This window comes from Aspergillus affinis (genome assembly GCF_023601865.1).
Source record: "Aspergillus affinis strain CMG 70 chromosome Unknown NODE_38_length_267853_cov_87_405585, whole genome shotgun sequence".
In the NCBI taxonomy this organism is placed as follows: Eukaryota; Fungi; Ascomycota; class Eurotiomycetes; order Eurotiales; family Aspergillaceae; genus Aspergillus; species Aspergillus affinis.
Genome location: NW_026515819.1, coordinates 43,172 through 64,020, shown reverse-complemented (window position 1 = coordinate 64,020; position 20,849 = coordinate 43,172). Strand labels below are relative to the sequence as shown.

The window sequence follows — 20,849 nt, the reverse complement described above, 5'->3', positions numbered from 1 at the left end:
AAATGTGGCTATCTATGTCCATAGGACTACTAAATAAGATATCGCCATGGTCCGAAGTATTACATGTTGTACAAATGCTACCTTCCTCGAACAGTACGTTGTATAAAGCGATAGACCAATAAATCATCTTGAACACTTCAATTGCTATCTCGTAAAAGTATGCGCTATGTACATGTCAAAGCCAGCAGGATTTTATGTTTTAACCTGAAAGCAACTAGGTGACCCAAAGATGAAAGTGACCTAAACTTTGATATTGAATTCCCATGTGTTGTACAAGGGAAATATGAAAATGGACTGGGCGATAAGATACGCATTGATTGTTAGATAGAATAATGTTGGCCGTCTCTCTAGGCGTTATTGCTAGTAATGTACCCTTAGGAATATCGAATGATGAAGGTCTAATTCTTTCAATCTAGCTGCAAACGGTGGTTTAAGTACATGAAGAATAATAAACAATCTAGCCTAAAAAGGCAGCTAGAAGAGACATAACTTTTGAACCATAGAAATAACAGAAAAATCTGCATAATCCTCGGGGATCGGTAGTTACCAATACCGATGTCCGGAATAGGAAGGTCTCCTATGTAACTAGCGGTCACATACGGTTGACAAATAACATGGGACTGATGAAAGTCCCCAAAACGCCAGTTTCGCCTTTTACAGTGTATGCAATACTTTTCACTCAATATTTCGTTGAGTAGATGCTTAGTGATTTAGATACTAGTATGTATTCCAAACTTGAAGAGCGAATGCAGTAAAGAAAGGTAGGAGCCGTTGAGGACTTGCTAAAGTTCCGCATCGCCTCCCTGCTCCACCCGGCCCGCTAGGAACCATGACCAGAGCGGATCCATATTGGTCTTGGCTCTTGGATGATTCATATTATCCGTGGCCTCCCGTCTAAAGCCTTCGGACCACCCACCGGCGCATGGATATCAACGAGCCGTAGATGCTGCGCGGAACCTCTGCAGAGTCTCAAACAGGTTAGTGTTAGCCAACCTTGCCTGTAGACCCACCAGCAGACCGCCTGAGGAGCCGTTCGCCGAGGGGCTGCAGCATTTCTCATGCGAGGGCGAGAATGAGGGCTATAAAAAGCCCGAGGCGTCTTCTGAAATTTCCACTCTGCCTCACATCTACTTGACTCTCCTATCATCATGAACAACTTCTTCAGCCACCGCTCCCCGACCAGCAAAGTTGCCTTTGTTGCCGGCGCCAACGGCATCAGTGGTAGCGCGATTATCGACCATCTGGTCAAACAGCCGTACAGGGATTGGTATATCATCCTATCTGTCTATCCTCTCAGTAGGCACACCCTGCTCATTATTGCTCAAGGTCGGAGATTATCATCACGTCGAGAAGCCCGATCAAGGCTGTCTACACCGACCCTAGAGTGCGGTTTGTAGCTATCGACTTTCTCGCACCAGCTGAGGCCATTGTCGAAAATATCAAGGAGTTATGCAAGGGTGTGACCCATGCTTTCTTCACCTCGTACATCCACAACAATGATTTCTCAAAGCTGCATGAGAGGAACGGCCCTCTGTTCCGCAACTTCATTCAAGCAGTAGATCTTGCCTGTCCCAAACTGCAGCGCGTGGTGTTGCAGACTGGAGGAAAGGTAAGATTGCGTACCTAGTTTCACTCCTTCATGGAAAGAAAAGACTGGATTCTGACCGCTGGCAGCACTACGGATTCCAATACAGGGACATCAAAACGCCCCTTGTGGAGGACATGGCTCGCTACGAAGGACCCGAGAACATCTTCTATTACGAGCAGGAAGATGACCTATTCGCTGCCCAGAAGTGCCGTGGCACCTGGAGCTACAACATCATTCGCCCCATGGCCATCATCGGCTACAGCTGCCAATGTGCGTCCAGATCCCTCCGTCTCTCCCTTTCCTCTCTCTCAAATTTTAACCCCGTATAGACCTCGGCATCAACGAAACTCTCCCGATAGCCCAGTACTTCCTCATCCACCGCGAGCTCGGTGAAGCCCCCCGCTGGCCCGGCAACCTGGACAGCTACCACCGTGTCGAGAACCAGTCATACGCCCCGGGCATCGCCGACCTCACTATTTGGGCTGCCACCCAATCCCACTGCAGGAACGAGGCCTTCAATCACGTCAACGGGGACGTGATCGTGTGGAAATTCCTGTGGCACCTACTGGCGCAGTACTTCCAGGTCCCGATGGACAAGTTTGAGGAGCCCACGGAGGCGACGCAGCCGATTGACCTGGTTGAATGGGCCAAGGACAAGAAGCCCGTCTGGGAGCGCATTGTGGCCAAGCACGGCGGTGATGCTGAGGCGTTTCAGCTGGACGCGTTCCAGCTGATGAACTGGTACATCTCGCCCTCGTTGCAGAAGGCTCCCTTTATTAGCACGGTTACCAAGGCGCGTGAGTTTGGCTGGAACCGCAGCGACGAAACCTATCACGCTTGGTTGGGTACCATGCGCGCATATGAGAATGCTGGTGTTCTGCCCCTTCTTCCTTGAGTTCTCGACTAGAATTTACCGAGGGGGCACCATCAATGCCAGAAGGGATATCGGTACCCAATAACCAACCAGTATTGAATCCCATTTTCGTGACGTCTCTAAGGGGACAAATCATTCTTTTTGGCACCCGCGGGACAAAAGATTGCCTGGAAGGAGTTGGAACTAGACCAGAATAAAAGTTTGTTTAACTGGCTAGGCAGTTATTTTCTTTCAGATCATTTCCTGTACTCTTAGTCAATTTACCTTCTGCTCTGTACACCTATAGAAGCACCCAACGGCTACATAGCCTAACCTAGAAGAAACTGCTCTTCTCTGCCCTTTGTCACACATTTAAGCACAACGTGCCCTCGTCCCGTTCAGCCCCTGACACGTTCACCAATGGCTTGATGTTTCCTGGCGCCAGCCCGAGGCTCTCGTTTCTTTATCCTTGACTCCTCATTCCTTCATTTGCCCCATTACCAGTAGAAGCAAGAGCAAGGCCGTAACGACCCGTAAGCTACGTGAGAGTTTATCAAAACAGATGTCGAAGAAAATGTCATCAAGGAAACAATCATGTAAAAGGTGTAAACCGAGACATGGCTGGAATCACCGCGCGGCAAGGGAGTAAGATTTTTTTATCCGCTAAGGCCGTTCTGAATCATGTCCTTAATTCCGTCTTCCGTTGGTCCTGCAGCAAAGTTCAAGGAAGGCCAGTGGTGATGGCATTGCCGTGCAGGACCCTCTCTATTACCGATCAGCTCCACTAAGGGGTTGTGTAACACATACTGCAGATGATGGTGATCTCGGAACTTGTTCGAAAATGCATCTGGACTTGTCGGTTGTAACTCTGGATGGATCCAAACCAGCAGTGATGAGTGGGACCGGTTACAGCACGCCAAGCACGCGGCCCGACAGGCTGGACCCTTGAGGGTCTGTTCCAGGGACCGAATCGGAATGAAGAGGTGGGGATGCTGGTTTTCCGAAGAAAGCAACGATTTCACATTCCTGTACAGAGCTCAGAGTTGGACTTCGGCTTCAACTTCTGCAGGACAGGAATCTGCGGCCGCGGAAGATGACTAAACCGTTTATATAGTTAATCGCCTTTCTTGGCCGATTGATTCATTGCATAAACATTGCATATTCATTCAATTCCTCTTCTTCGAATTGCTCATTTTACTGCTCGTTGGGAGGATCGTCGCTCTCGTAGCCTTGAAGATAGCCATTTAATGAAGCCATTATTACTGTATACAGCAACGTGCTACAGTAATAATGACGGTAACGGCGATAACAACATACAATACTCAGCATACGCACTTGGTGGCGAATATACAGCTTACCCTATGATAAGAGCCCTATAATACAGCCAAAAAAGGAAATTTGCGTGGGGTCTAAGCCTGAATAGCACTAGTAAATCACGTGGGGGTGTCGGTCTAACACGACCCTATTTTAATTTATGTAGTTAAAAAATATCTGTTATATAATTTCAATCACGGAGGCGTTCAACGTAACCCAAATACATAGTGGATCAAAAATCAAGCTAATGCTGTCTCAGCCAATAGGCAAAAGCCCACTCTTGGTGCGGATTTGCTTGACGAATTGGATAAGTCCCACACTTGGCAAATATCCACTTCGGCAGCTGCGGGATTGCGAGACAAACTTCGCTGATCGGACTCATCCTTGAGATTGCCTTCTTCAACCCCTATTGACATGGTTGCCCCTTTCATATGCGGGATCTGTTTTACAGACTTCTCTACCAGCACACATTTGCGTCGACATGAGGAGTCACGTAAGCTTACCTTCCGGCCCTAAACGCGTACTGAGTTGGTCTTAACCTTGCATTCCCAGATTTTCCCGGTTAAAGACATTGTTGCTACTTTTGCGATCGATTGTACCCCCGAAAGTCTGTATAAAATTTCTTTAATCTCGCAGTTACTAACGCAAATTCATACAGATACTGCCCGGCGTCATGCCAAGACATGCGCGAAGAGACGTGGTCGGCCACTCCCACCAACAGAGCAAAGGGGAAAACCGCGAAAATTATATGATCCGTGTGCTCACAACAAGACCTCCTGCGATATAAAATCGCCATGTAGGAACTGTAAAAGCAATGCTAGACCGTATAGTTACAGCCGTATTATGTTTCCCCTCCAGCAAGAGATTACCGAACCGAAAGAGACTCCGTCGCCACCATCCGGGAATGTTCCAGACAGGTTACTGAAAGCTCGCATACCATTCTTACTACGATATTATGATGCCAACAACACAGTTCTAGATCTGATTCCAGCGCTTGAGGCTGGACGGCCAAAGGCTGTTCATTCTTCCAATCTGTTCTCTCATTCAGGCGAGACAGCTAGTGGGCAGTTGAATGTCACAGAGGACTTTTTGGAAGAACCGGGCTTTGAAGAACTCCCTTTCATGTGGAGCAGCAGTATCGAGTTAGACAACTATATGACAACTCAAAGAGCCGAGAGTGTGCCTACTAATCACTAAGAAGGTAACATTCTTTTATTACGCGCTCAAGAGCTGACGCAGAATTTAAAACCCTTTGCCACATGCACCAAGTCCTAGGTCAATTTAGAAAACGCTGTTGACCAAGGTCTATTTTCGGCAACAAATATACACCTGTTTGAATATCTCTACGTGCAGTACTATCACAGACATTGCCCAATTATTTATTTTCTAACCTTTTAAGCTGAATCTGCTACCCTGCCTCTCCTGTTGGCCACATTTTTAGGAGGTTCATTACACTCCTATCCGAGAGATACGTACTCTCTAGCAGTTGATTGCATTGACATTGCGGAGTCTTATATGTTCAGCTTGCCCGTGTTTAACACAGAAATTAAATACACTGCGACCTCCGAGTCGCAGATGTCAGAAAATTACGATTTTCTAAAGGCAGTAGTCATTCTATTACAACTACAAATTGGACGCAACGATCCTGATATCCGTCGAAGGGTGAGATACCGGCGATTTCCAATGCTGGTACATGTGACTTCTTTTCGAATTCCTCCCATGATCACGATTCTAGAGTCAACTGGAAATCTTCCTTGTAACGAACTGATTTTTTTCAAAATCAGTCGCCATTATTGGTAAAATTCCCGCATTCACCTTCTCTTGTTCATGTCATAGATCTCATGGATGGCGCTTGGGATGGGTTTAGTAATCCAGTTTTCAGTAGTATCGGGGTATTTGGACTCTTTACTGTTATATCTGGTTTGTCATCCGATTCAAGAGAACCTCTTCCCAATATTCAGCTACGAACTAATTTTTGGTCAGGGATACATCTAGTGATGTTCTCGGCCTTTGCAAGTCGGATGATCTAACAAAATTTAACCCCTTTGGATCGGGCGTTGTCTAGATGGAAGATACTATGAAAAGAGTTAATCTTCTAAAGTGGCAATGAAGCAGAGATGGGACTAGCTGATTTAATAGCAAGTGCACATGAAATGTGGCTTGTTACCAAGGCTATAATGCGGATTAACTCGGAGGAGTACTTCAGTCTATTTGATGGACAATTCCTGCAACCTTTCAACGAACTATTCCTAAGCATCATCGATATGAAAAATCAACGAGAACGAAAGTTCGACTTTTCGATGTTGATTCCAGCTTGAAATCGTGTCTATCAACGCTTCGACTTTCCGTGAACATTTAGTATTAAACGATAATTGATTGCGGCATAAACGATACCTGCAATATGGATCTCGCACTACGCTCTAGGACTGAAAACGGAGAGGACGGGCCTTCTAGACATTCAAGCAAAGAAGGAAAATATCAAAAAAAGCAGTTCAGAAGCTATTTGCTTGAAGACAAGCTGCAAGACTCTTCAAAGTATGCCGACGGAAAGGTCAGCAGAGAAGCATTGCGTAATTTGACATGGCTCAAGAGATAGTGAACAATTGGAATTGACTAGAGGCTTTTTCAAATAGCTGGGCCTGTGTTCAAAAAGATCAACATCTAACAATAGTTCGCCCAGTAGTGATGTAATCGGATTTTGGAGCTGAAGGTCATTAATAAGTGTGACTGAGATCATGGCAGATGGAATATCTTGGAAAAACCAAGACCATCCTGTGCGTTCCGCCACATTTTCGCGTGGGAAAATACCGATTGGATCAATCTGCAGTGGGATAGATCCTATTGGACTGATGCCTTATAGGCTCGCCACCTCTTTTAAAGTACACCTACCGGATTGTGCCAGATCGGTTCGTGCTTACGCAAAAGGATGATTGTTTCCGCACTAAGGAAACCTAGCATTCTGGTTTGAAACTTACTGTAGGACCATGCTAGGCAATATTTCAAGTTTTGGCCAATCTTTCCTTCTTCTCAGAGAGCCCCATCGTGCGATCTAAATCGTATGTGCATGCCGCAGTGGAGTTTCGGAAGAGGAACCATTTAATGCAAATTATGTATTTAGCATATGTGAAAGGGCCTGTAGCTACATGTCTAATCTTACTGACACAATCAAAATTTCACTCACTAGATACATCAGCGTTGGAGAGTTCGAGTGCCACATGCCAGTCCAGATGCTCAAGTACTCCAGTTGGTGGGATAGACATTTTGCAATGAGGGCAGAGATAGGGTTCCAATTCCAACCCCAGCCCACGCAGGGGTTGGTTGTTCATCAAAGTAGACTTGGTTCTTTCTTCTTCAGATGGCGAATTACTCTCGGGTGGTAAAAGATGGACACCCCCACGATTCCTAGGCAGATCGTCGGTAAGCCGACTCTTTTGAGGGTCATCTGCCAATGTATTGGAAGGTAAATTCGGCGGTGCAGATTTTGTCGTGAAATACGATGAAATGAGACTATCGTGTCGTGAAACTTTTTCAAATCCGGTAATGCGTAGAGATAAACTTCTGCAAGGCCAACTGTTCTCTTCCACAACCATCTTAGTGAGTAGATCATGGGCAATGTTGAACAAGGATTTCTCGGTTATCGAGGTTGATCTTGAAATAGTGACCTGCTTGGAGCGAGTAGGGCCAAAGCGGCCCTCTGTGAGGTGATTTAAAGTCATTATAGTGGGACGGACTTGATGGTTCTCAGCGCCTAACTCGGCAAGGCGGCCCAGTATATCTGCAACGAAAATGCGAAGCCATTTTGTCGCCTGCTCGACTGAAACGATTTTGGGCACGAATGTTTTGGCGGAGAGCATTGACTGGACGTGTGTTCGAGGGTTGACCTCACTTTGTTCTTCGCCACGTATAATCTTGAAAATCCACTCCCCTTTCTCTGGTCCCATAGCTCCTTTCATCTGTGACAGAGAAACATGGAGGAGCTCTGAGATCATGTCTGTCTTTAAAGTTTCAACGACTTGGGCACCCAAAATCCCTCCAAGACCACGGATCTCGGGGAATTTGTGCGCGGAGAGAAATTCACAAGTTCCTCGGCGCAAGATGATTGTCTGGTGATTCGGCTTTTTGTGTGCGCTTGCAAGTTTTGCCAACATCTTATTATGAGCTATACCAGCTGAGCAGGTATACTTCATCTGTCCATATATTTCTCGTCTTAAGTTGTGCACAATCTCCGACCCAATGCGCAGAGACATATCATCCCAGTCCAGATGATCATGTGCTGTATCGGCTCCAAACACAGAGTCTGCATCCCAATCTGAAACAGACGTCCTTGGTAAAGGCAGAAATTCATTTACTGACAAAGATTCCACGTCCAGCAAGGCCGAGTATCGCTGTAGCATGATGCCGTGAACTTGTGCGGAGAGATCGATGAACATCTCATCCACACTGGCCTTTTCGACAATTTGTGGGGGGGTGTGTGGTAATGTTCTTTTAACTAGCTCAAGACCCTTTCGTGACTCTAAGCGGTATGGATCTAGGGCAGCCTTGTCGGTGCCCGGTGTGATGGTAGCTGCAGGTCTGTATGCCCAGGTATCACATCCCTCTCTCCACGTTGGAACATGTTGTAGAATGATATTCGGACATTTCGATCTACCTTCTTTGACCGAGATGGCCCGGGCGAGACCATATCTCCTGGCTGGATAGTTCAACGCGATAATGGCATTCCATTGCTGTACACCCAAAGGCACGTCTGAAGGAATTCCAAGTCGCACACTCTCGCATTGGGCATAAAACGAATCATAGTCAATCAGGGCAATCACACGAAGGGGAGATTTAGGAGACGACTGGGCCAAAAGAGAGAGGTCATGTCGGGTAAATTGCGAGGTGACATTGTGATTTTGTCCCATGGCTCTAAGCGGAAGTCTTGGTTGTTCAGGGATGCGATGCCTCGCCAAAGAGTAATCGCATGAAAACTGCTGCACCGACACCCGTCCACCACTACACAGTAGGTTCCAAAATTTAGGCTCGAGTCCTAAACCGATCGATCTCGATCCGCTTGCGGCTGACATCATGCCATTTTCGCCACCCGATCTAGCATCCCCGAATTTACGAGGGGATTGTTTAAGAGCGCTAAGTGACAGAGGGAAAACTACAATAATGCCCTCAACCACCCAAAGAAAAATTCAAAGAAAATATATTGTTCGCGCCACTCGAAACGCCGCTTCGATGGCCCCTATCTTGAAGGCGCAAAAGCCACGCACACGGAATTTAAGACTGCCCGTTCATGATGTCGCTAAAACCGCGAATCTCACTTCGAAAGTGAAGATCAAACCGGAGAAGAAAATCGCACATTACAAAAAATTTACTACGAGCTCCCCCTTCCCCGGTTTCAAACGTCCATCTCCACAAGAGTGTCGGGAGGCACATCGTATCCTATCAGCGTCTCATGGAGAACGTGACCCTACCGCCACGACTGTGATGAATGCTGATGGAATGGATCGTCCTACCGTCTTCGCAGATCCGTTGGATGGGCTTGTTTACGCCATATTATGCCAAGCCACCAATGAGCGCAACGCAATTCGACAGGTCCAGGCCATGATCGAGGAATACGGGTCATGGACCGATTACCACGCTATCAGCGAGAGGGGCGAGAGCAAGCTTCAAGATGCACTCTCCTGCGGTGGCCTTCATGTTAGGAAGGCTAAATTCATCATGTCTCTCCTACGACAAGTCAAAAGTAGACATGGTGTCTATAGCTTGAATCATCTCTGGCCGCTTGAAGATGAACAGGTGATGGAGGAGTTCCTTAGCTATAACGGGGTCGGTCCTAAGACGGCTAGTTGTGTGATTGCTTTGACTTTGAATAGGCAGAAGTTCGTCGTGGACACACATATCTATCGTATCACTGGCTTTCTGGGATGGAGGCCAATACATGCAACGCCGGAACAAGCTCGTGCACACCTTGAAAGGAAGATACCCGATGAGTTCAAGTATTCTCTTCATCTGTTGTTTATCACACATGGACGGGAGTGTCCTGAATGCAAGGCCGGGTCCAAGTCAACAGGGAGTTGTCGTCTTCGGAAAGCGTTTCGTGACCTCATGCCAGATTCAGCAAGCTAGCTCTTTTTGTTAGCTTCTCATTTTCGTTTTTCGCTTGGACACTCATCCCTTGGGGCGTTCTCAGCTAGTTACATAACTAAAATCGTCATTGTGACTTTCAAAAGTCAGTCATTGACTACAACAGTAACGGCAACAGTTAGTGGATCTTTTACAGTTCTTTCCGGTACTTTGTTTCTGTTTATAACAACTGAAGATTCGATATTCTTTCATGCAGAAATCCTTTAGCATAGCCGGTAATTCTTCTATTACAGGGCTTCGCTTTCAACCAGGTAGCTCAATATTTGCGTTTACACATTCGCAGGATTAAAATATTAAACCAATAACTTCTTGTTGACTTTAAAATTATAGATGTATTTATTTATCATCAACTCATACACAGCAAAAGAACGTTTAATATTGTAAAGACCATTTAAACCATTCACAAGACTTGTATTTCTTGTTGGCAACCAAAGAAAAATCAAAAGCAATGAATATAATATCTCTTTTATTTCCTCGAAAGTCGAGACTAAAAATCCCTATATATTCTATCGATAGCTTGACTCATTAATTTCAAGTTTCCCTCACCTGTGCTTTTAGTAACCATAGTTCGGTAATAAAAATAGCTACTACAGAACGCAAAATGAAAATTATTCAATAGATCGAGATAGAAGCTAAATGTATATACTATTTATGCCTATCTAATACTTCTCTCATCCTACCTTATAATCTTACATTATGATGTATAAACTACTATAAATTAGCGCGATCAGATGCCTTCAACCAATCATCACACCTTGTATAATCGCCCGTCCGAATATCCCCTCCGCTCTATATATACTCACAAACGGCATTAAAATATACTACTCCAGAACCTAGGAGCTAGACCTAGCTAGCTACCTCTATAATAATACTCCCTATCTTCTCACCATAACTTCGCCTACAGGCCCAGTTGAATATTCTGTCCTCCACCTAACAAAGAAAGGCAGATACCTTAACTATTGAAATCTAACGTGTTACGACTACGCCAGATCTTGGGACCTGGCATCGGGCCATGCCTAATGTACAGTCGGTCTCGAAATCCCTCTGACCTTTGTAGCAGAACTGCGAGTACATCCCAATGCATTTACAATTCTGACGAGCTTTCGAGGCCTTTGATTCCAGAAATGAAATCTTGGTGTGGTGATCAGTGATCCTTCCTAGAATGATAAATTTTCAAAACAAACTTTGACAATGCCGACTCGTGTGACAAATCCCGGCAGACGTTTCCTCTAATATTTTCTGCGCGTGTATTAAGCTCTGTTTATCTCTCTCCATGTTTCCATATCTTCTTCCGAGTTTAAAATTGGTAGAGACAATATTAAGTAGTAGGAGCTTTCTCCCCAGTATAATAGAACCATAGGAGATCTAAATTCTGGAGATATTGAGTCTAACACTCTTTTCAGGGCTCTTACCCGTCAATTATGTCTCTTCTCCCGGACATCATGTTTCTTCTTCCGACCGGAGAGCCGCCGGGAAGAAATTGAATTAGAGCGTGGTACGTGAATGCCTAGGGGACTTGAGGCTGTCAAAGGAACAATGGTACACACCTACCTAACTTTCCGCCGCACAATAACTATCCATTAGGTGTTGACCGGAAGCGGAATGAGAAGGTGTTGTGGCCAGTTTCTCGGAAACTCGGCGCCTAGATCAACGCCGGATGTGGGGGTTAGGGGCAATGAACCATGTAGATGATCTGGCGATCTCTGCAAATACGTAGATACCTCTCTAGAGCCTGCAGGGTCTTCCAGCGATCTTTTCCATCTGCACACACCATGTGACGCAGTGCGGAAGTTTGGGAGAGACCTCCACGGAAATCGGCACGTCCAGTCATCCAGTCATCCAGTCATCCAGTCATCCAGACAATGATGTGATCTACGAGGGATCTGTGTTCTGCACATCTATGTTTCCCATCAAGATATCCCTATTCTTGACCGCCACCCATACAACCCGGCACAGGCCTCCGAGCACCTGATCGTTACTATTTAAATCCCGAAGGAAACCCAGCTGAAAATCTAGCATCATTCAGCGATCATTACACTCATCCCGACACCATAACATTGCTTATTCCGCACCAACGTACTACCTATCATGGCCTATGAACATCAGAACCCCGGGAAACGGACAATGGCCAACGTCCTGGACAATCTGGCTAGGGTGTGCCCGGCCAGGGCGGTTTGCAAGACCCCCAATGGCCACCATCAGGCCGATGGTCTCTCGAAGGTAACCATGGGAGAGCTTTACAAGGCGGTTGACTCAACCGCCTCTCTCATCGAGCAATCCATGGATAAGGCAAGGACGAGGTCGTGCTTTACATTGGAGACAACGACGTCCGGTACCTAGTGGTGGTGGTGGCTTGCCAGAAGACCGGCTACAAAGCACTTTCCTTTTTTTTTTTGTTCTGGTAGCCAACACAGGTACTGACCAAGCGACTCTAGCCTTTTCTGCCGTCGGTGAAAAACTCCACGGATGTGCTGGCTGCGCTCCTGGGGGGAATGGAGTGCTCGGTCATTTTTTTCAGCTCTTCCTACAAAGACCACGCGCAGCGTTTGGGGAAGTCTTTGAGAGCTGGCAACCCGGCCTTGATCGAGGTGCCCACCTTCGAGAAGATGTTTGCCAACTATTCTGGCAACTTCCCTTATGACACGCCATACCAGGCGATTGAGGACCAGAGCGCCATCATCATCCACAGCTCCGGTACAACAGGTGTTCCCAAGCCCATCTTCCTCACGCACGGGTTCCTAGGAACCATGGACAAACAGACCTATTTGTCCCTCCCCGAAGGCAGGCATTCAGCCATCCCCAACCGGCTCAGTCGCGACGACCTGTTCCTCTCCACGGCCCCATTCTTCCACCTCATGGGCATCTTCGCCCAGCTCATGTCCATTTTCAACGGCACTCCATTCGTCTACCCGCCTCCAACCACCACCCCCCTCACCGTCGACGCGCTGGTCCAGGTAATCGAGACCGCACACCCCACCGTCGCTGTCATCACCCCTTCCCTAGTCGAAGCAACCTGTCGATCTCCCTCCGCCATGCAAACTCTTTCAACCCTACGCATAGTCTGCATCGGTGGGGCGCCCCTCGCGCCAGAAATTGGCGCTGTCCTGAACGAGAACACGAACCTTGTCTCCGTCATGGGCTCCAGCGAGCTTGGCCTCGTGCCCTCCCTCGTCCCAGGAAACAAGGAGGACTGGGAGTATTTTGAGTGGAACCCATACTATGGCGTGCGCATGGACGCTTGCAGCGAAGATAAAAACGACAACCTTTACGAGTTGGTAATTCCTCGCGGCGAAACAAGAGACATTCACGGCATCTTCCACACCTTCCCGCACCTCACGACCGAATACCGCGCAAAGGATCTCTTCAGCCGCCACCCGACACGGCCAAACCTGTGGAAGTACGAGGGCCGCCTTGACGATACCATCATCTTGAATGACGGGACCAAGATCAACCCCGTCCCAATGGAAAAGGCTATCGAGAACCACCCTCTAGTGTCGCGGGCGGTGGTCATCGGGCATCGTCGATCGCGCACTGCGGTTCTTGTCGAGCCCGCGCCACAACAACCAGAGGGGTCGGAATCGTTCCGGGATAGCACAAATTCCGGGGATGAAGGCTCCTCCGTGTCCGCATTCGCAAGCTCGATCTGGCCAGCTATTGAGCAGGCGAACAAGCTGGTGCCGAAGGGGGCAGGGATTGGAATCATGCGAATTGGGCTGGCATCGGCAGACAAGCAGTTTCGCACAACCCCCAAGGGCAGCACGCAGCGGAGAATGGTATTGGAGGACTATGATGAAGAAATTGGAAGACTATACGCGCGGGAAGAGTATTGGTACAATTTCCTGTGCAATGGTTAAAAGATAGATTTGGATTTTACATGAGAAAATTTACCTAGCTGTCTAGATACAGGCACTCTTCTGGATTTACTACCGTGAAGGCATAAGCTCGCCTTGTATAGTTGACGTCCACCCGGTAGTCTAGTCTAATCGGCATCAATTGAAGCCTACAGGAGACATATGCTAATTGACATGCACACAGTTTGACACTCTTCTAGATTCATCCAACGTGCAGCGCTCTCAAGCTCGGCAGCGAGACAACGGTCATGTGATGACGAAAGATTGTTGGAGCATAGGGGCGTACCCTTCCGCCTACCCTGGGGTTCGACACACTCCTCGGTCATTCTAAGCACCGTGCTTAGAATAGAATTACAAGAGCTCTTTCGAATACTCATATCTAGTTCTCATTCCGGGCACCGTGTCCGGGATCAGGGACGACCGCCCACTGCCAGCCACACCCAACCCGACTGCTACCTACACGCGCCGACGCGTCGCTGTGATGGCAACAGACAAACCCCAACCAGGCGGGCTTCTACAAGCTGCACTACTGGAGACAACTACCGCAGCCTCTACTAGGGTTGCTGAGGGCCAGAGGATTTTTAGCCCGATAGCAGCCTTTCTGACAAATACCGGAGCCAGTCAGGCCTTGCTCCCCACCAGCGAGACGCGCTAGACGCGTTCAGCAACGACCTGGCTGATATAGCCTAACGATACTTTAACGCCTATATCAGCGGTATTCCCTTGACCTTGACTACACCCTCCCCTGCCCCTGCCTCTGCCTCTCTCCCCCTTTCTCCCTCCCCCCATCTCGCCACCCCTCCGGTCTTGCTCAGTCGACGTACGCAACAGCTACTTAAACAACTAATGCCAAAGGCCCTGACACACCTAAGCCCAATACCAAGCTAAAAACTACAATCCCTGCTCTGAATCAGCAGCCTGACTCCCGCCTCTTTGTACGCCTCCCGCCAAATCACACTGCCCAAAATATGGACGCATACGCTATTTATACTAGCCTCCGTTCCCATCTGGGTGCCAATAACAAGGTACCCAAGGGTATCCAATCTATTAAGACTGGAGTTGATTCCTATCTTCATCCTCTGAAACTCTTGCAGCCCTAGAGGCACAGAAAGAGACTATCTCTACCTTTTCGATACCTGCCAGATCGAGCGTAGCTCCCGCTGGATCTCCTACCGAGTAACAAATATACCGAGAAAGGTCGGCCAGCTTAGTGCAAGACAATACTCCATAGTCCCTGTTAACCCGGAGATACTATCAGCTGAAGTGGTTGAAGCTACTGGCCTTACTCCAGTTGCTGTAACTGAAATTGCTGTTGGTACTTCTAATAGAAATACAATCTCTTCAAGCTGGTTTATCAACTTCCCTGAAGAAAGCAAGGCCAAGTTACCTATACGACTATCATTGTTTGGTATGATTACTAACGCCTAACCCTTATCTAGAAAGGTTAAGACCTTGTAATGCAACCGCTACTAGAAGTAGCATAATTCCAGATCTTGTGCACGCAATTCTCGCTGCCGCCTCTGCGGCTCTATACAACACACTGAAGAAGGTTACACCAATTACTGCGGTACTGCAGTTCCCTATACCTGCCCCCCAAGATGCCTACACTGCCATGGTCCCCACCCAGCAGACTATGACCTATGCCTTCTCCGGCCCAGCAAGCCAGGTTCTCGTTTCACAAAGGTCCAGCAGGCTGAGACCCGTAAGACCTGCTCCTTAACCTTCTCTAAGGCACGGATTGAGAGTAAATGCTGCTTCCGGCCCCCCGCAGCCCCTGCAACCCCTGGGGACTCGCAAGATCAGGATATAACTATCAACAGCTATCCTACAATTTTCTATCCCGCTCAGTTACTCCTCTTCAATAAGGAATAGCAGACTCCCCTCCCGTTACAGCTAAGGCAGTACGTTTTGGTATATTACTACTACAATATCAGTTTGGAATTTCAATGAATGAAAAATATAAAATTCTAGAATTACTATCAGATATTGTTTTCCTCCAAATTTCTGGACGCTCAGAGCAATCTACCCTAATTTTTAATATTTACAATGCTTCCACTGCTGGATCCTCGATCAGACCTGGCAGGGCCGTGCAGGAACTTATTAAATTTCTTGACTCTTACTTTACCCAGCTGACCTTACTAGCAGGTAACCTCAATCTGCTACATAATAGATGGCAGCTTCGCTCCAGCGAGATCCCTCCACTTTAGCCGAGCAAGTATCAGCCAGTATCCGAATGGCTCGACAGGTTTAAACTAGTGTTTATCTCCGAGATAGATACCCCTACACACGACAAAGGCAATACTATCGATCTAACCTTTGCATCTAGTACTCTTGCTCTTGCTGGAGCAAATACTAGAGCTACAGATTACTTAGATGCTACATTAGACTACCGCCCTTTCCTCACTACTCTTCCATGAGGTCAGCGACACCCCAAGACCTTACAAAGACTGAAATTCAGTACCTTAGATCTCTCCCGTTTTTGCAGTCTCTTGGCCCTGACCTCAGGGGGGAGACCAACTGTAGTAAAACCTAGAGTGCAAAGAAGCACTCCAGAAATACCGCATTGAATCTTATACAAAAAAGGATTTCCGGCGGGTAGTTCGACATGCCCAACGGGAATACTAGAAAAACAAAATAAATGCAATTACTACAAGCAAATTTGAGATGTTCAAGTAACATAGGACAATAGAACCCTACCGGAGCCCACCAATAAAGGACCCTCTACAACCTGACTGCCCCCCAGCAGTTGGTGCACAAGAAAAACGTGATATCCTAGTCCGAAACCTCTTCCAGAATTCTACTGAAGCAGGAGAAATATCATTAGATACACCTGCAATATATCTAGATCTCTGGCATTCCCGGACATATCAACGGCGCAGGTAGAGAAAGCAGTTTTGCATGCAGGCAATACAACTCCAGGAAGTGATAAACTTTCTACCAGCATACTAAAGGCAGCATGGCCCCTGATCAAAGACAGAATGCTAGCACTCTATCAAGGATATTTATCAACTGATTACCACCCTCAATGCTTCTGCCACGCTGTTCTGGCTATCATCCAAAAGCCAAATAAGGCAGACTGGGCGAATCCCAGGTCGTACAGACCAATTGCCCTCCTCTCAGTTCTAGGCAAAGGCCTCGAACGTCTGATAGCACGGAATATGGCATAGATTGCTATTTCTTATAACGTTCTTGCTAGCTAACAGTTTGGGGCCTTACCTTTTCGCTCTGCTGTTGATCTTACTACCTGCCTGCTGCATGATGTAGAGCAAACCCTAAATTAGGGCAAGACAGCCTCCCTTTTAACTTTCGATATCAAAGGGGCATTTGATAGGGTTCTTCCTGGCAGACTGGTGCACAGATTACGCACGCAAGGCTGGCCTGATAATCTAGTCCGCTGGGTAACTTCCTTTATCACGGATCGTACAGTTTAAATCCGACTAGATAAAGAACTAGGGCCTAAGATTAGGATATTCTGTGGCTTACTACAAGGCTCGCCGATATCCCCTATCCTGTTTATGCTCTTTCTGGCCCCTCTATTCTGGATGGGCAATCTAAAGGCTAGATTCGGTTACACAGATGATGGAGCTTTCCTAGCAACATCCTTGTCCCTAGAGACAAATGCTCAGAACCTATCAGGGTCCCTGCAGGAAGCCCTAGACTGGGATCTTACACAGGGAATTACTTTCGCATCAGTTAAATATGAGCATGGCCCCGCTTGTCATCCGAAGAGAAAACATCGATACAGGCCCAACTAGATGGCATGTTCAGACGGCTCCGAAGCATTTCCCAAGACGAGGGAGCTCCGATAGGAGGAATCTGCGGAGAGGGAGCCAAAGAACTCCGGGTCGACGAGTGCGCCCTATTCCAAGGTATCACAACCAGCCACGCATATAGCGATTTGCAATTCTCCGCTCGTCATCATGGTAGCAAATCCTACGTGAAGTATCTCCGCTCTCCGTTAGCGCACGAATACCCGACTCTAGGTCACGGATCTATCTTCACACACGGGGATATTCGGCCCGCCAATATCATGGTGAAGGAAGAACCCGATGCAGGCGGATACACTATCACCAGGATCATTGACTGGGAGAACAGCGGGTTTTATCCCCCATACTCCGAATGCACCGCCTTGACACGAACCTTGAGCGTGACTGACGACGATGATTGGTTTTCATACTTGCCAGCAAGCGTCGGTCCGTCGCAGTTCCCCATACGTTGGCTGGTTGATCGGCTTTGGCAGACTCACCTTAAGACGATAGTATCTAGTTGGGTCTAGAATCGAACTTGACAGTAGAATAAATATTAACCATCATCTCTCGAATAATCGCATTAGTCATTGTGTCACACTCGAGCTGATCAAATAGCCTTCGGAATGGCCTTCATGGTGAGGGCACAGTTTCAGTTGAGAAGTGGGACCGATCATTAACTTACTCCGTGTACAATGTTATCATCATCGATCTAAGGGATGATGCCGGGCGCCCACGTTCCGGCGGGGGCAAAACGGCGAGCCCTGAGCCCTAAAACTCTGCGCGGGTTGCCTCTTCCGGCGCCCAGACCGTTTGCAGGCCGGGAGTGCCTGAGGAATCTGGCGACCAAGAGGATCTTGGCAAGGCTTGGTGGCGCCGCGACCCACTCTTTGCTGAGTCTTCTTTTCCTTCTTTTTTTTTTTTTTTTCTTTTTTTTTCCTTCCTGGAGGCACAGTGGAAAACGGGTTCCGCCAGACGATGAATTGCCCGACAGACAGCCATCAGCTCACCAACAGACTCGTGCAATGCTCTCTGCCATGCTAGCTCACTCTAGTTATCTGCATCTTACACTGTGACCGATTGATCTAGCGTGACTTTATCGCCGTTCCCTTTACATAATAGTTTGCCTCGGGTGGGCTTTTGCCGCCACTTCGGCTCAACTGCTCCGTCGGACGGGTTCCATTGCAGAAGAGGAAAAGAAGGAAAAGGAAAAAAAAAAAAAAAAAAAAAAAAGAAGAAAAGTCTTTCTTTTTCTCTGAGTCAAACCCCTCTTTGTTGACGTCTCCATCTTGACACTTCCTTCCTCCCCTCTCTATCTCAGTCTACCCCTCTATCCTACAGACTTCATCCGGCCCAACATGGCCCCCGACGAGGTCACCGAGGCGCCTCAGGTCGAAATCTCCGCCGCTGATCCTCCATCCTCGGGAAAAGGAAAGTTCGGCATCAAGGCCCTTGGCAAGAAGGACAAGTCCGCAAACGCAAACGCACACGAGCATGACGTGGAAAAGGAGGGCATGGGAGGCGACACTCCCCAGCCGGAGCTGCAACGGAAGCTGAAGAGCAGACACTTGCAGATGATTGCCATCGGTAGGCGATGATCCCGTCCAATTTGATTTGCACCTCGATACTGACAGCTCAGGTGGAACGATTGGAACTGGTCTCTTCATCAGCAGTGGAACGGCTATCGCGGAGGCCGGTCCGGCCGGTGCCCTGATCGCCTACATCTTCGTTGGAACTATCGTCTATTCGGTTATGACCTCGCTGGGCGAGGTCGCGACCTACATCCCCATCCCCGGATCGTTCACGACCTACGCCACGCGCCTGGTGGACCCGAGCTTGGGTTTCGCAATGGGTTGGATATACTGGTTTAATTGGGCATCGACCTTTGCTGTGGAATTAACGGCAACGGGTGTGATCATTCAGTTTTGGGACAAAGACCTATCGATTGCCATCTTTATCGCGATATTCTGGGTCTTGATCTCGCTTATCAATTATCTTCCGGTGGGATTCTACGGAGAGCTGGAGTTCTGGTTCTCCATAATCAAGGTCATTACAGTTCTGGGCTTCATGATCTTTGCCATCTGTATCGATGCTGGCGTCGGACAGCAAGGGTATATCGGGTTCAAATATTACCATACCCCCGGTGCCTTTGCTCCTTATCTGATCGAGAACAAAGATGCGACGGCCAAATTCGTCGGTTTCTGGGCCGTGTTGATCCAGGCCGGCTTCTCCTACCAGGGTACCGAACTTGTTGGTGTCGCAGCCGGCGAGACGGAGAACCCCCAGGTCACCGTTCCTTCCGCCATCCGCAAGACCTTCATCCGGATTCTCGTCTTTTTCGTGCTCACCATCTTCTTTATCGGTCTTCTGGTCCCCTACGATAACCCGAACCTGATCACCGACACCAATGACGCGTCGGCTTCCCCCATGGTGATTGCTGCTAATCTGGCTGGCGTAAAGGTCTTGCCACATATCATCAACGCCGTGCTTCTCACCGTGGTCTTGTCCGCCGCTAACTCCAACGTCTACAGCGGCAGTCGTGTGCTCCTGGGTCTCGCGCAGGAGGGCTTCGCTCCCAAGATCTTCGGCTGGGTCACCAAGAAGGGTGTTCCTTGGGTTAGTGTCACTTTCACCGCGCTCTTCGGTCTCCTGGCGTTTATGAATGTCTCCACTTCCGGTGGTACCGTCTTCAACTGGCTCGTCAACATCTCTGGAGTTGCCGGGTTCATCTGCTGGCTCTCGATCAACATGAGTCACATCGCATTCATGCGCGCGCTCAAGGCCCGCGATCTGTCGCGCGACACGCTGCCCTACAAGGCCATCTGGCAGCCGTGGCTGGCCTACTACGGCTTATTCTTCAACACTCTCATCATCCTGACGCAGGGATTCACCGCGTGGATCCCTACCTTCAACGTCTCCGATTTCTGGGTCGCCTATATCTGTCCCATTCTGTTCGTCATTCTCTATCTCGGCCACAAGCTCATCTACCGCACTTCCTTCGTGGACCCCTTGCAGGCGGATCTGGACACCGGCCGACTGCAGAATTACTCGTGGGAGACCTCGACTCCCAAGACGTGGCAGGAGCGCATCCGGGAGAGAATTTAATGTCCATCGGCGGATGCACGAGTTCGATATATGGGGTATGTGTAATGATGCGAAGCTGATGCATTATGGAGTTTGGGTTCTTAATTATACCGTTCGATTGTTGCATGGCTTAGTCGAATATCCAGCACTTGTATAGTATTGAAGAGTTGTTAATATTAGATCTTTACCAAAAGTCATTCAGCAGAATTTTTTTTGATTTCGATTAACTCAGGATTTAAAACGCTCATCAATTGGCAAAGACCCCGTGACCCATGCACGGG

At 48.0% G+C, this 20,849-nt stretch overlaps 6 protein-coding genes across 6 annotated transcripts; 5 read left to right on the top strand and 1 right to left on the bottom strand.

Moving 5' to 3' along the window:
* Nucleotides 1-1,148: 1,148 nt before the first annotated feature.
* Nucleotides 1,149-2,483, top strand: KD926_006814 (SDR family oxidoreductase; the record flags this gene model as incomplete). Its single annotated transcript, XM_053099825.1, has 4 exons — nt 1,149-1,267; nt 1,327-1,609; nt 1,675-1,858; nt 1,918-2,483. 4 exons carry the CDS (start codon nt 1,149-1,151, stop codon nt 2,481-2,483), a joined length of 1,152 nt encoding a protein of 383 aa, XP_052956399.1.
* A 4,445-nt stretch (nt 2,484-6,928) lies between these two features.
* Nucleotides 6,929-8,656, bottom strand: KD926_006813 (DNA-repair protein; the record flags this gene model as incomplete). Its single annotated transcript, XM_053099824.1, has 1 exon — nt 6,929-8,656. The coding sequence occupies one exon, from the start codon at nt 8,654-8,656 to the stop codon at nt 6,929-6,931; it is 1,728 nt and encodes a 575-aa protein (XP_052956398.1).
* Nucleotides 8,657-8,906: 250 nt separating this feature from the next.
* Nucleotides 8,907-9,869, top strand: KD926_006812 (endonuclease III domain-containing protein; the record flags this gene model as incomplete). Its single annotated transcript, XM_053099823.1, has 1 exon — nt 8,907-9,869. The coding sequence occupies one exon, from the start codon at nt 8,907-8,909 to the stop codon at nt 9,867-9,869; it is 963 nt and encodes a 320-aa protein (XP_052956397.1).
* Nucleotides 9,870-11,975: 2,106 nt separating this feature from the next.
* KD926_006811 (uncharacterized protein) lies at nt 11,976-14,393 on the top strand (the record flags this gene model as incomplete). The annotated part of the gene is made up of 4 exons (XM_053099822.1): nt 11,976-12,107; nt 12,323-13,660; nt 13,923-14,004; nt 14,122-14,393. The coding sequence occupies 4 exons, from the start codon at nt 11,976-11,978 to the stop codon at nt 14,391-14,393; spliced, it is 1,824 nt and encodes a 607-aa protein (XP_052956396.1).
* A 3,105-nt stretch (nt 14,394-17,498) lies between these two features.
* Nucleotides 17,499-18,014, top strand: KD926_006810 (uncharacterized protein; the record flags this gene model as incomplete). The annotated part of the gene is made up of 1 exon (XM_053099821.1): nt 17,499-18,014. One exon carries the CDS (start codon nt 17,499-17,501, stop codon nt 18,012-18,014), a length of 516 nt encoding a protein of 171 aa, XP_052956395.1.
* An 828-nt stretch (nt 18,015-18,842) lies between these two features.
* KD926_006809 (amino acid permease) lies at nt 18,843-20,589 on the top strand (the record flags this gene model as incomplete). The annotated part of the gene is made up of 2 exons (XM_053099820.1): nt 18,843-19,071; nt 19,124-20,589. The coding sequence occupies 2 exons, from the start codon at nt 18,843-18,845 to the stop codon at nt 20,587-20,589; spliced, it is 1,695 nt and encodes a 564-aa protein (XP_052956394.1).
* Between the last annotated feature and the right edge of the window lie 260 nt (nt 20,590-20,849).